A 14,867-nucleotide genomic window follows, 5' to 3' on the forward strand; every position below is an offset into this window, starting at 1 on the left:
TACTCTATAAAAGGTCAACCTTCTTGAAAGATTAGGAGTCATGTGATGAAATGAAGATGGACACAAGTGGGGATTGTTTTATATTCAAATGATTGTATTTGTAACTCTTTTTTGAGTTATTTTCTTAATAGTTGCTCTAGGAATTATAATAAATCTCTTAGAGAATCAGCATTTGGTTCAGATTAATACTGACTTAATTCCAGTAAAATACAGAAATTTTACTCCAGTGTGGATTCATTTCTTGCCCTGCCTTGTGCTATTATCATATATATTAAATCTGTGTTATCGACCCAACAATCCAGTTATAATTGTTACTTTATATTATCCAATGTTGATTAAGAAAAAAGAAAATAAATGTACTTATAGAGTTATTTTACATGAATCTACTTATTCACTATTTCTAGTGCTCTTCATTTCTTCCTGTAGATTTAATTACCAGCTTGTGTTATTTCTTTGCTTCTTGTAGCTTTATCTTCTCATTCCTTTGTGCTGGCATATATATTATATCTGTGTATAAGTCCAATGATACCCTTTTATAATCATTTTTGCTGTGCTTCTTTAAGTCCAAAAGAAAGGATAAAAATATGTAATTGTCTTTTGTAAGTACCTGTGTTATTACATTTACTGATACCCTTTATGTTTAATTCCTATTTGATATTTCCTTTCATCCTGGAGAATTTGTTAGTATTTCTGAATGTAAGGTAGATTGGATAGCAACAAATTCTCTGTTTTTATCTTGAAATATATTAATTTCTCCTTTGTTTCTGAAGCACAGTTTTGAAGATACAAGATTCTTGTAGAGTTCTTACTTAATGTTCTTTTCCTTTCAGTACTTTGCCTATGCTATCCTACTCCCCTCTGGCCTCCATTGTACTTATGGGGAGTCAGCTGTTAATCTTACCTTTTCTCTTATGTGTGAACCATTTTCTGTTGTTGCTTTCAGAATTGTCCTTGGTTTTCGATAACTTTGAGTTTACTTTGTTTGGGAGTTGTTGAGCTTTGTGGATGTATACAGTAATATATTTCATCAATTTTGGGAAGTTTTCAGCTATCATTTATTCAGATACTGTTTCTGCCACATCTTCACTCCTTTCTCTTTCTGATAATTCCATTATGTGCATGTTGGTCCACATGATGTGACTTTAGGCTCTGTTAATTTTTCCTTGTTCTGTTTTCTTTCTGTTCTTGAGATTGGGCAATCTCTATTGATCTGTATTGAGATTAGTCTGTTTCTCTCTTCTCCTAGCTCACATCTACTCTTCAACTCCACTGGCAATTTTTTTCATTTCAGTTATCATACTTTTCAGTTTAAGGATTTCCACTTGGGTTCTCTATTTTATCTCAATGTTCTCTGATCAAACAGTTATTGTCATACTTTCTTTGAATTCTTTTAACAGTTTCTTTTAGTTCTTTAAATATACTTCTAACAGCTCTTTGAAGTTTTTAGTCCATCATTTGGGTCCCCCTCAAAGGCAGTTTCTATTGCTTTATTCCTTTTTCTTTGTATGTTTCATATTTTTTTTTTTTTTTTGTTGAAAATGGGCGCTTTAGGTAATATGCTGTGGCAATTCTGGATTCTGTTTCCTCTTCATCCTGGGGCTTGTTGCTGTTTTTTTTCTTTTTTCTTTTTTTGATTTTTGTTTTTTTTAATCTGTTTACTGATTTGCCTGGAAAAATTCTGTGAAGTCTGTTTTCTCCTGCAGTATACAGCCTCTGCTGTTACTGCTCAGCTTTAGTCCCATGTTTAGAGTTTTTAATGATTTAAAAATATATAGTTTAATGTATATAGTGGTTTTTGTATGTTCACAGATGGTGGACATTTACCCCTTACCTAACTTTAGAACATTTTTCATCACCACAGAAAGAAACCCAATCTTATTTAGCAATCACTCGTCTCCTTGTTTTTATTTTTAAGCCTGGATTCCTAGGGGTCAGTATAGTTTAGAGGGTTAGCCAGTGATAAGTCAGAGGTTCTTTGACCTCTGGCATGTGGAATGCCTTCAGTGTTGGGAATTTAAAGTCCGCAACATTCAGTCAGGGTCTAGTAGCTTGCAAGTACCCTCTCTGGTCCCTCCTGAGCAGATGCAGCCTTATGTTTGGACATGACCTTCTGGGCCACCAGGATTCAGTGTGATCTTACCAAGGTTTCTTAGGCCATTCCTCCCATAGGTATCTCTGTTTAATTTCTGGCTAGTCTTCTGGGTTTTTTTTCCCCTATGAGCACTGTGAGATATTTGTCTTCCTTAATTATTAGCCACTGGGATCTCTATTGTTTTTGACAGTGCCCTCGGCATGGCTTTTTTCATGCTGTGTTCCAAATAATGTCATCTTCCTCAGGCTGTTCCTGTCCTGACAACCTGCCTTACTCTTGAGTACCAGCCTGTCTCATCCTGGGATAGAATTTCTGCAATATGGAGCTGGGGATACAGGGGGTGGGGTGTGAGCTCAACCACCCACCCAGAACAGAATTTAAGCATCATGGCTCAAGGGGAAAGGAGAGGGAAATAGCTTCTGACTTAAATGCCAAAGGTTTCCACTCAGATTAAATAGATTTTTTTTGAATACATGCTTTTGAATTTTTTGCATGTGCTGTGATCAATTTCTAAGCACTTTAAATGCTTGCTTTTGATAATTCTGTTCAATTTTATTGCTCCCTTTTTTGGAGAGATCTGTCAATCTCCTTACACAGCAATTCCAGAAAATAAAATTTAATGACAAAACACTTCAAAAAAATTTGAATTTTAAAACTTTGGAATCTTTGCTTGAAGTTTTTGTTATTCTTTTCTTTAAATATATTTTGGTTGAACTGATCAAAACATTTTTTTCCTTTTCTAATTATCTTGTGCAGAAAAATATCAAACACTTTTAAATGCCCAGGAGAACTATTGTTGCCACTTTACAAATATGACTGGAACTCAAGTTGTAGGTTGGGTCAAAACTCTTGATTTTGGTTCTTAAAATTTGGATTTGGACCACGTTATATGTTTAGCTTCCAATATAAAGACTGATACTTTGTGTACATATATATTTTCAAAATGTCACGATCTGGGTAAATAAACAGCATTGACACAATCTTGGTATACAGACTTTGTGGAAGCTGGCATTTAAATTGCCTAATATCAAACTCCAGTACTAGCTGCATGATTTACGGTGGAAGAACAGTCTTTGTGTCCCACCCATAATACTGTCTGCTTTGTTTTCTTATGGAAAAGTTGGAGTAGCTCTCTTAAAGCCGTCAGACTTCACATTGACATCATCACTGTTGGCGCTTTGACTTACTTCAGTTTCTATCAAATTCTGTTCTTGCTCATCTCCACTTGATTGTTTTTGTTTGTCTGAATGAACTTCTATACATAGGTTCTTCCCTGAATATGCTCTGCTTATTGATAATAGATATGACCATTCAAAGCTGTTTTTGGCCTGGATTCAAACCTGACATCTTAAATTTCTTAATACATAATTCTAATTGACAGATATTTATTCTTTTTTTTTTTTTTTAAAGATTTTATTTATTTATTTGACAGAGAGAAATCACAAGTAGTTGGAGAGGCAGGCAGAGAGAGAGAGAGGGAAGCAGGCTCTCTGCTGAGCAGAGAGCCCGATGCGGGACCCGATCCCAGGACCCCGAGATCATGACCTGAGCCGAAGGCAGCGGCTTAAACCACTGAGCCACCCAGGTGCCCCGACAGATATTTATTCTTAAGCAGATTATACCTCAGGAACATTTGTTAACTATTGGTACTTGGAGATGCTATTTAGCAACTATTTAATTCAAAAGAAAGGAACTGGGAAAAAAAAAAAAAAGAAGAAGGTTGCAAAGTAACATGTCAGAAAGAAAAGCAATCAGCAGGAAAAACAGAAGTCTTGGTAGGTGAGAAGAAAATGAAGGGATGGTAGGAGGGTGAAACTACTGACCAGCTCTGGCCACTCCCTTTACCACCCCCTTATCCTGCCATCACAGCTCTCCACGAGAACTCGCATGCTGAGGCAAACCACAACCATGTGACTAATTTCCTGGGGGAAAAACTCAACTGTGGTTTGAAGTCCTTACAAGTTACTAATCTCCAATCCCAGCCTTTTGTTGTCTTAAAATACCAGTTCCCCTCAAGAGGCATCTTTTTTTTTTATTTATTTATTTATTTATTTATTTATTTATTTATTTTTAAAGATTTTATTTATTTATTTGACAGAGAGAGATCACAAGTAGGCAGAGAGGCAGGCAGAGAGAGAGAGAGAGGGAAGCAGGCTCTCTGCTGAGCAGGGAGCCCGATGCGGGACTCGATCCCAGGACCCTGAGATCATGACCTGAGCCGAAGGCAGCGGCTTAACCCACTGAGCCACCCAGGCGCCCAAGAGGCATCTTTAATACAGTCAAACCTTTAGCCTGCTGCAACAATCCTCCCTCACCTCTTGCCAAGTTAAGCTCTTACTACTCTTTCCTTCAACCAGGGTGTCATGGTCATCAGGAGAAGAACTTTTGTCTTTTGATACAGACCTTGTACCTCTTCTCTCTCCTGGTTCCTCTTCCTGTCTAAGCTGACCCTACTTCTGCTTTGGAGTCTGTCCCCTAGGGGTCTTGATCCATCATTAGGGGTCCCCTTCTGTTAAGATTTTCTTCTGTTATCTTCAATAAATAGCTCCAGCCTTCCAGCTTCCCTCTCTTTGCCTGCTACCATTGACACCTTCATGCATCTTACAAACTCTTTGGCATATCCCAGATGGGCTCTTACCTTAGTAAGGTTGTGCATATCCCTTACAGTCGTTTGACATGCCTATCTTCTCTTCTGCATCCTTTTTAGTTAGCTGTCTTCTCTCTTTCTGGCAAAACTTGAGTAAAGCCTCTCTTCTTCTGACGACTTTTGGTGACCATGCCTTCCCATTAAAATAAACCTTTCTTCCTGGTTTCAGCAATGCCCTATGACCTCCTTCTCTGTAGATGTAAGCTGCTGCATGCTCAGGAAGGGGCATGCTTGCTCCTGTCACTCCTGCTCGCTGCCCTCCCCTACAGCCTCCTGCTAGAAGCCAGCCCCTTATTAGAAGAGATTGGTTTAATAGTCTTTGTTTTCACTGTTCATGCCACATAGTAAGTGCTCAAGAACTGTTTTAACTCAAATCTCTAAATTCATGCATATGTCTGTAGATTTTTTTGGTGAACTCCTTTTAGAAAAAGTCCACAATAATAGAGTAAAAGGAAACTGACTGAGACAAACTAAAGTGATAAAGGTACTCTGGTTTTCGTCCACAGACACAACCTCGGATAATTTCGGATATAACTTGTTGACATTCATCATCTTGTACAATAATCTTATTCCCATCAGTCTGTTGGTGACCCTTGAGGTTGTGAAATACACTCAAGCCCTTTTTATAAACTGGGTGAGTATCACAGCAGAGCCCAAAACTGAGCTGCTGGAGCAATGTCAGCCACTATTTTCTCTCTCTCAGAGCATCAGTCCTTCACCTGAGCCCCCAGAAAAGGACGAAAATAGTTCATTTAGGATTGGGTCTGGGGCTTAAACTGGCCAGAGAACTGGCAAGGCTGTCCCTGAGCTGCTGATGGCAAAGAATGGTTACCTGACACCTCAGCTTCTTGTCTATGAAACAGGAGGACATTGGTGCTTGTTTATTCAAAGGGTTCTTATGAGGATTAAGTGAGATCATCGAGGCAGAGTGCTTAGCAGGTGCATGCCTTCTGGTGAGTGGGCACAAAATGGCTGCAAATGCCACTCCTGCCTTTACAGTCTCATTAGTGCTGCATGAAAGGTCTCACAGGTGTGTCTAGTTCAGTGTGCATTACATGTCAAAGGTCATGGGGGCCCTAACCTTGGATTCTGTCGCAAGAGTGGAGGTGGAATTTTAAAAAGAAACTGCCATACCATGAAGCACTGGACTTCAGGAACCCATATTTGTAGACAGGGCTCTTTCATGTGCATTTTTATTTGATCTTTGCAACAATCCCATGAAGGAGGTATTGGCTGAGCTCAGAAGTCTGGGTTAGTCTAGGTCATGCAATGCTCATCTCGAAACTAAGTCTTTTGTCTATAATTGCATGTTTTCTTCTTCTAGGACAATGTTTCTCTATACTATTAGCTACTGTACTTTTACCCCCAAATTAATGTTGAGCGCTAATATTATCTATTGTAGCTTTTCTGCACTAGTCTAAATGAAGGAATAATGGTATATATTTTCTGAAGCATCCTCCACCCCTTCTCTCTCTCAGGACACAGACATGTATTATCTAGGAAATGACACTCCTGCAATGGCCAGAACCTCAAACCTTAATGAAGAGCTTGGGCAGGTGAGACCCTCTTTGGAAACTTTGTTAGTGGTGACTGCCGTATCAGGGGAGACAGTTGCTGGAACCATGAGAGATTTTGGAAAAATAGTTCTTCATGAATGTGGTTATGATGTCTGAAGTGCTATACATATAGCATTTGAAAGTATTGTGGAATAGAAATGTTTGTCGGCTTTGACCTGCTTTCTGAGACATCAGTGTATTTTATTATCTCGAAGGTACCTGCAAAAAAAAAAATTACAAAAAATAAAGTGTAACATTACTTTGGACATTAAAATTTTTTTATCAGAATAAATGATGGGGAAACCAGTGGAAGTTTCTCACATGTTTAAGATTTGGTTCTGGAACATTCCAGGGAATGAGTTTCTTTTTTTGCCATCATCCTTGAAACTCCTGTTACATTTAATGAGTTGTGTTTTGCATTATATCTTTATCTTATGTTGAAATTATGGTAAGTAATACCTTCTTGGAATGCACTGCAATTAAAGATTATAATTTCATTTTGGGCGCCTGGGTGGCTCAGTGGGTTAAGCCGCTGCCTTCGGCTCAGGTCATGATCTCAGGGTCCTGGGATCAAGGCCCGCATCGGGCTCTCTGCTCAGCAGGGAGCCTGCTTCCCTCTCTCTCTCTCTGCCTGCCTCTCCATCTACTTGTGATTTCTCTCTGTCAAATAAATAAATAAAATCTTTAAAAAAAAAAAAAAGATTATAATTTCATTTTATACAACTTATTTAAACCTCCCAATAGCCCTAGGGGGTGGGTGCTATATATGTCAGACTAAATTTGCCTCCTCTTTGAACCCTTTTACAGTTTTTCAAGTAAAGTTAATTTATCTTTCTTCTATGTCTCCATAACAGTCTCTCCAATTATGAATAGAGTAAAGTGAGAGACATAATAGTGATGTGGTGTCTGTTCCATCTTGAGCCTTTTGAGCCTATTTGAGGGTGTGGATGTGCCTGGGGTGAGGTGTTTTGTTGTCTTGGTCAGTCTAGCATAGTGCTCAGTATCCCATTGTTCTCAGGACCCATTAAACTGGATCCCAGTATTCAAAGGATGAAAAGTGCTCAAGTTGTACCCAGGATAATAATCCTAGTTGGGAATATGGGAAGAGTTTGCTTGCTCAAACGCTTTGAGTTGCAACTTAAGGAGAAGTTAAAATTCAATAGGAGAATGAGAGCAAATCTGGATAATTCCTTATTAGAAGATTTTCATTTTTTTAAACATTTTCATATAATCTTTTTATTGTTTAAAAAAGGGGCAGAAGGAAACACATTATTGGAAGGCTGATTCTACTGAATTTTTTATACCCCTAGACTTACTGCAAAAGATTTTATAAAAGTTTTTTATAAAAACTTATTTATAGTTGGAGCATTAACTACCCATATCTTACTATTTTAAAAAATTTCTATATAATATTTGACTTCTTTAGGAATGTTGATAATTTTCTTCTACTTGATGGCCCTTTGATTACTTTCAAGATAATTCATAGTGTATTTGCCTACTTTGTATCATTAAGAAAAAGTACAGAATAAGTAATTCACAGTATTAATCCCTCTTCCATAAAACAGTAAAGCATTGCTTCCCCTTGCAATCCCCAGAGTAACGTCCAGCATCCAGCAGCAATCATGGCCAGAGAAGCTGGAATTTTTTACTGGAGACAGTTCTTTGGTTACTCTCCCTTCACCAATCTATGATACTATTTTCCAGGATGTTGCATATAAAATTGATGTTCCATATCTTCTGGCCAAACTCTTTTTTTCATAGATGTGGACATTGGGGCCATGAAGGATGAGGCAACTTTTCTAGAGTTCACATGACTAGTTAGTATCCAGAGCCGGCACTGGGCTACTGTCCTCTTGTGATCTTGAACTCCTTTCCTTCTTGCCCATTACATGATCCACTGGAGAGAATGTAATTCACACAGCGTATATGCATTTGGAACTCATCTCTTTTGCATTCAGTTAATTATGTCAAAATGGTTGGCTTGACCTCTAGGAATTTTCTCTTTTCACGTTTGTATGTTGAGAGCTTGGTGTATTAAATCTGTAAAACTTTGTATCTCAAAACGTTACGTATAATCTGTAGCACGCCTATGCCACCTTCACTTAATTGTTACTGTGATGGAGGAGCCTTCCTAATCCAACTAGGAATGAGTGGTAAAAGAACATTCGAGGGTGGCCAAAGTTTGAGCTTGTTGTCTTGATACATTGAACACTAGACTGGAGTGCTGTATGAGATCATGGGAATAGCTTAGAGAGTGATCTGTATCTTTGAGGTGTCTTGTGGCAGAACATAGTGCTTAGTGTATACATCAACATGGCTCTAGGGCTGTTACTCTAGCCTCCTTTGCACATTTCCGTGCAATTTGATTCTAGGCTTGGTTAGTGGAAAAGGTTTTCAAGTGGCCAAAGCATTAAAATATATTAATTTTTATAGTAATTTATAATTGTAACATATGTAATTATGAAATATATTTTACTGTAAGGAAATTTGCCGTTTAAAATTAATAGAAATTTTGAAAAATATAGAAGGAAAGACATTCTCTATCTCTGCATCTAACTACAGTCTTGATGTGTGTTTCTTCCATCCTTTGATTTAGGTAAAATACCTATTTTCTGATAAAACTGGAACTCTCACATGCAATATCATGAACTTCAAGAAGTGTAGCATTGCTGGAGTAACCTATGGGTAAGCATGTTTATCACTTACTAAACATTTGATTCGTATTCTTACAACAAAGAAGTTTAGTTTTAGCCGCTTAGCCAAATGCCTTCTTGATATTTTCGAAGGATATTTATAAGGGATTTAGATATGTAATTGCTACTGAATGTATTTAAAATTTAACGGATCCCAACTTTGAACAGTTAACCAGTTTATTCTGCAAATATTTACCTAGTTAGAAATCCCTGGATTTAATACTATACATTCAATTTTAAAACTTTAATTCTATAAATGTAAATTCTAGAATTTATAGTTATAATTTAATAATTATAAATGTCTTACTCATATTTTGACTTGAATGCTTGTCTTTTTTTTTAATCAATCTTTAGTTGATATGTAACATTATTAGTTTCAGATGTACAACATAATGATTCAGTGTTGGTATATACTACAAAATGTTCACCACTAGAGGTCTACTTACGACTGTCATCACATATGGTTAAACAATTTATTTTTTCTTGTGATGCAAATTTAAGGTCTATTCTTTTAGCAACTTTCAAATATGCAATATAATATTTATTATAAACTACGGTCTCAGTGTTGTATGTCAATTCCCATGTTACTTATTTTAAGGGAGTTTTGTACCTTTTGCCCCTTTCACCTGTTTAGTCCCTCTCTACCCCCTGCCTCTGGCAACCACTAACTTTGTATCTATGCTCTGTATCTATGAGCTGCTGTTGCCTTTTTTTTTTTTTTTTTGAGTGCACATTTAAGTAAGATTATATGGTATTTGTCTTTCTGTGTCTGACCTGTTTCACTTAGCATAATACCCTCAAGGTCTATCCATATTGTCACAAATGGCAAGATTTCCTTTTTATGGCTGGATGATATTCTATTGTATGTATGTACCACATTTTCTTTATCCATTCATCTACTGATAGACTGAGGTTTTTTTCTATATCTTGACTATTGTCAGTAATGCTGCAGTGAACATGGAGTGCATATATCATTGAGTTAATATTTTCATTTTCTTTGGATAAATACCCAGAATTGGAATAGCTGGGTCATATGGTAGTTCTATTTTTAATTTTTTGAGGACCTCCATACCATTTTCCATAGCAGCTGTACAAATTTACATTCCCACCAACAGCATACAAGAGTTCCACACCTTTGACAACATTTGTTATTTCTTCTAACCATTTTATCAGGTAGGAGGTGATATTTCGTTAGGGTTTTGATTTTCATTTCCCTGATGATTAGTGATGTTGAACACCTCTCTATGTATCTGTTGATCATCTGTATGTCTTCTTTGGGAAAATGTTTACTCAGATCTGCCCACTTTTAATCAGATTGGCTTTTTTTTTTTTTTTTGCTATTTATATGTATCTATGTATAAGATATTAAATTAACCCCTTACCAGATATAAGATCCATAATTATTTTCTCCCATAGGTAGGTTGCCTTTTCATTTTGTTGATTTCCTTTGCTATACAGAAACTTTTTAGTTTGATGTAGTCCCACACTTGTTTATTTTTGCTTTTGCTGCCTTTGCTTTTGGTGTCAGATCAAAAAAATCATTATCAAGACCAGTGTCAAGGAGTTTACTACCTATATTTTCTTCTAGGGTTTTTATGGTTTCAGGTCTAACATTCAAGTCTTTAGTTCATTTTGAGTTAATTTTTGTATATAGTATAAGATAGTGGTGCAGTTTGATTATTTTGCATGTAGCTGGCAAGTGTTCTCATTTATTGAAGAGATTGTCTCTTCCCCATTAAGTATTCTTGGCACTTTAATCAGAAATTAACTGACCTTTAATGTGTGGATTTTATTTTGGGCTCCCTTTTTATGCCAATTTGGTTCTACTTTGATTAGTATAGTCTGAAATCAGACTGTGTGATGCCCCTAGCTTTGTTTTTGTTTCTCAAGCTTCCTTTGGCAATTTGGATCTTTGTAGTTCCATATAAATTAGAATTGTTTGTTCTATTTCTGTGAAAAATGCTGTTGGAATTTTGGCAGGGATTGGATTGACTCTGTAGATTGCTTTGGGTAGTATAGACATTTTGACAATATAAATTCTAGTCTACAAGCATGAGTATCTTTCCATTTATTTTATCTTCAGTTTCTTTCATGTCTTACAGTTTTCAGTGTACAGTTTTTTTATCTCCTTGCTTAAATTGATTCCAAGGTATTTTTTTGGATGCAACTATAAATGGGATTTTTAAAATTTCTTTTCTGATAGTTCATTATTAATGTATAGAAATACAACAGACCTTTCTGCATTGATTTTTATCCTACAGCTATACTAAATTCATTTATTCTAAGAGTTATTTGTTTATTCTTTTTTTTTAAAGATTTTTTATTTTATTTACTTTGAGAGAGAGACAGTGAGAGAGAGAATGAACGAGGAGAAGGTCAGAGAGAGAAGCAGACTCCCCATGGAGCTGGGAGTCCGATGCGGGACTCGATCCCGGGACTCCAGGATCATGACCTGAGCCGAAGGCAGTCGTCCAACCAACTGAGCCACCCAGGCATCCCTATTTGTTTATTCTTTAGGGTTTTCTATATATAGTATCATGTTATCTCTAAATAGTGACAGTTTTACTTATATCTGGTGTGGGAGGCTTTCATTTTTCTTGCCTGATTGCTGTGACTAGGACATCCAGTGCTGTGTTGAAAAAAAGTGGCAAAAGTGGGCACCTTTTTCTTCCCAATCTTAGAGGAAAAGCTTTTAGCTTTTCACTAATGACTATGATGTTAGTTGTGGGCTTGTCATATATGGTCTTTATTACGTTGATATATACTCCCTCTATACCCACTTTGTTGAGAGTTTTTATCATAAATGGATGTTGAATTTTTGTTTAATGCTCTTTTTGCAGGTAGTGTAATGGTCATGTGATTTTTATCTTCCATTGTGTTAATGTGGTGTGTCATATTGATTGAGTGCAGATATTGGACCATCCCTTATCCCTGGAGTAAGTCTCAGTGGAGCATGGTGTATGATTTTTTAAATGTATTGCTGAATTCACTTTTCTATTACTTTGCTAAGGATTTTTGCACTTGTGTTTATCAGGGGTATTGGCCTCTAATTTTTTTTTTCTTGCTGTGCCCTTGTCTGATATTTGTATCAGGGTAATGCTGACCTTGTAAAATGAATTTGGGTTTCTCTCTGTTGTTGGGAAGACTTTGATAAGGATTAGTATTCTCATTGAATGTTTGGGAGAATTCACCAATGAAGCTGTCTGAACCTGACTTTTGATTGTTGGGAGGTTATTGATTGCTGACTTAATCTCCTTATTAGTAATCAGTCTAAGATTTCCTGTTTTATCATGATTCAGTCTTCATCTGTTGTATGTTTCTAGGAATTTATCCATTTCTTTTTTTTTTTTTTAAGATACTTATTTATTTATTTGACAGAGAGATCACAAGTAGGCAGGGAGGCAGGCAGAGAGAGGGGGGGAAGTAGGCTCCCTGCTGAGCAGAGAGCCAGATGTAGGGCTTGATCCCAGGACTGTGAGTCAAAGACAGAGGCTTAAGTCATTGAGCTACCCAGGAGCCCTGGAATTTATCCATTTCTTACAGGTTTTCCAGGGTATATAATTGTTCATAGTAGTGTCTTATGATCTGTTATATTTCTGTGTTACTAGTTATAATTTCTCTTCTTTTATTTCTGATTTTGAGTCCTCTTTTTTTTTTTCTTGATGACTCTAGCTAAAAGTTTGTCAATTTTGTTTATCTTTTCCAAGTACCAGCTGTTAGTTTCATTGATGTTTTCTATTGTCTTTTTTCCCCTCTATTTCATTTATTTCTGCACTAATCTTTGCTACTTTCTAACTTATACTAACTTTGGGTTTCATTTCTTCTTTTCTAGTTTTTTTGAGGTGTAAAATTAGGTTGAGATTTTTCTTGATTTTTGATATAGGCATTTGTCACTATTAACTTCCTTCTCAGAACTGATTTTGCTACATCCCTTAAGTTTTACCATATGGGATTTCCATTTTTCCTTTGTCTCAACATATTTTCTGATTTCTCTTTGACCCATTGGTTGCTCAGTAGCATATTGTTTAGTCCCCACATATTTGTGAATTTTCAGCTTCATCCTGGTAATTGCTTTCTGGTCATACCATTACAGTTGGAAATGATGCTTGGTAGGACTTCAGTTTTCTTAAATTTATGAAGACTATTTCATGGTCTCTCTATGGTCTATCTTGGAGAATGTTTTTATGTGAGTGCCTCTTTTGATTACAGTTTTGTTACCCCTCTGTTTCCCTCTTTCTGGCAGTCATTTTCCAGAATTGACAAGAGAACCATCGTCAGATGATTTTTGGTAAGTGGATACTAGCACTTTTTGATGCTTTAGTGGGAAGGAACTATTCTGTATTACATTTTTATCTGAATATTTTGTAAATAAAATTTCATATTTGTTGTCCCAAGAGAAAACCAAATTAAAATTTTAAACATGAATATGATCTTAAAAGTGTAGTAGAACTACAAGAATTTAACAAAAAATAGCAAGTCCTTAGGTTAGTACTTCCCACTCACTTCCCACTTCTTAGCATTATGTCTTCAAAGTTGTAACATACATATTGCAGCATATATCAGGATTTTATTCTCATTAAAGGCTGAATAATATTTCATTGTGAATACCACATTTTGCATATCCATTCATCTGGTGATGGAAATTTGGACTTTTTCTACCTTTCTAGTGTGATTAATGCTGTTATGAACATAAGTATCTGGTTCTCTGCTTTCAGTTTGTATGCGTATATACCTAGAAGTGGGATTGGTGGGTTGTGTGGTAATTTTATGTTTAAATTTTGAGGAACCACCAAACTGTTTTCCATAGCAGTTGTACCATTTACATTTCTGTCAGTAGCACACAGTTTTCCCATAGCCTCATGACACTCGTTAATTTCTGTTTCTTTACTATATATAATAGCCATCCCAGTGGGTGTGAAGTGATATCTCATTTTGGTTTTGATTTGCATTTCTCTTAGGATTAGTGGTGATATGTGCTCATGTTTTTAGATTTATGTACTAACAAAGCTGATTGATAGGGCTGTGTGTGTAGGGGAGATGGTTTAATTGATGATGGACTGGCTTCCCTATGCAATGATTAGTTAGGACCGACTGTTTTATTAGAGGGTCTCTGGATGTCATCATCTGTCTTTCTTGTGAACTGCTCAGTTTTCTTCTCATGAGAAGAACTCTCCAGGCTGTAAATTTGGCTGCATCCATTATGGGAGCTGAGTGGAGGCAGAGGGCCAGTAATCATACTTATCTGAGTATAAAGGATTTCACTTAAAACTCCTGTCTTGGGAGAATTCCCTACCCTATACCTACTTGTCTGCCCAGTGTGGCTGGGTCCATGGTTACTCCGGTTTATCGTCTCTAAATGATAAACCTTCCATGGCTTGCTGGGTGCAAAAGGTTTAGTTAGCTGGCGGCAAGGGATGAAGGAGGGTTCCTGCAGGCTGACTCTTCCTCCAGTGGACCTGGAGCCCCTCCTGCTTCCCACGTACCCTTAATTGGACAGCTGCCATTTCCTCAGCATTCCCAAGGTTCTGCTGGGGGCATCAGCTTGAGTTCTAGGTGCTTCCTCTTATAAGCTGGTGGTTTCTGCTGTACTGAAACTCTGATATCCAGAGTTCAGACTGACATCACCTTGACTATGGCCACTTCTTCTTTGGCCACTGTCTTTGTCCTGAAGAAGGAGATTCAGGAGGAAGTGGGGATACACGAATATACTTAACCATTCACATTTTCTTCAGTGTGCTAGCACACAGCCATCATAGCAAGCTTCCTTCCTCATAATTATTTGCCTCCTTCTCTCTCCTGCATATGAGCTCTGGCCGTAAATGATTGCACAGATGCAATGCAGTCATTCCTCTTATTTTACTTGCTTTGAGCAGATACTC

General features: G+C 36.9%; 1 protein-coding gene across 5 annotated transcripts in view; it reads left to right on the forward strand.

Annotated features, from left to right (window-relative positions):
* Positions 1-14,867, forward strand: part of LOC116574179 (phospholipid-transporting ATPase IB) — a 595,210-nt gene that overhangs the window by 164,607 nt on the left and 415,736 nt on the right. For all 5 annotated transcript variants that reach the window (XM_032314763.1, XM_032314761.1, XM_032314760.1 and 2 more), the window contains exons 12-15: positions 5,246-5,373; positions 6,218-6,295; positions 8,892-8,980; positions 13,232-13,276. In XM_032314763.1, coding sequence (XP_032170654.1) covers positions 5,246-5,373; positions 6,218-6,295; positions 8,892-8,980; positions 13,232-13,276 — 340 coding nt within the window. The remainder of the gene's footprint in view (positions 1-5,245; positions 5,374-6,217; positions 6,296-8,891; positions 8,981-13,231; positions 13,277-14,867) is intronic.

Source organism: Mustela erminea, chromosome 15, assembly GCF_009829155.1.
Source record: "Mustela erminea isolate mMusErm1 chromosome 15, mMusErm1.Pri, whole genome shotgun sequence".
Classification (NCBI taxonomy): Eukaryota; Metazoa; Chordata; class Mammalia; order Carnivora; family Mustelidae; genus Mustela; species Mustela erminea.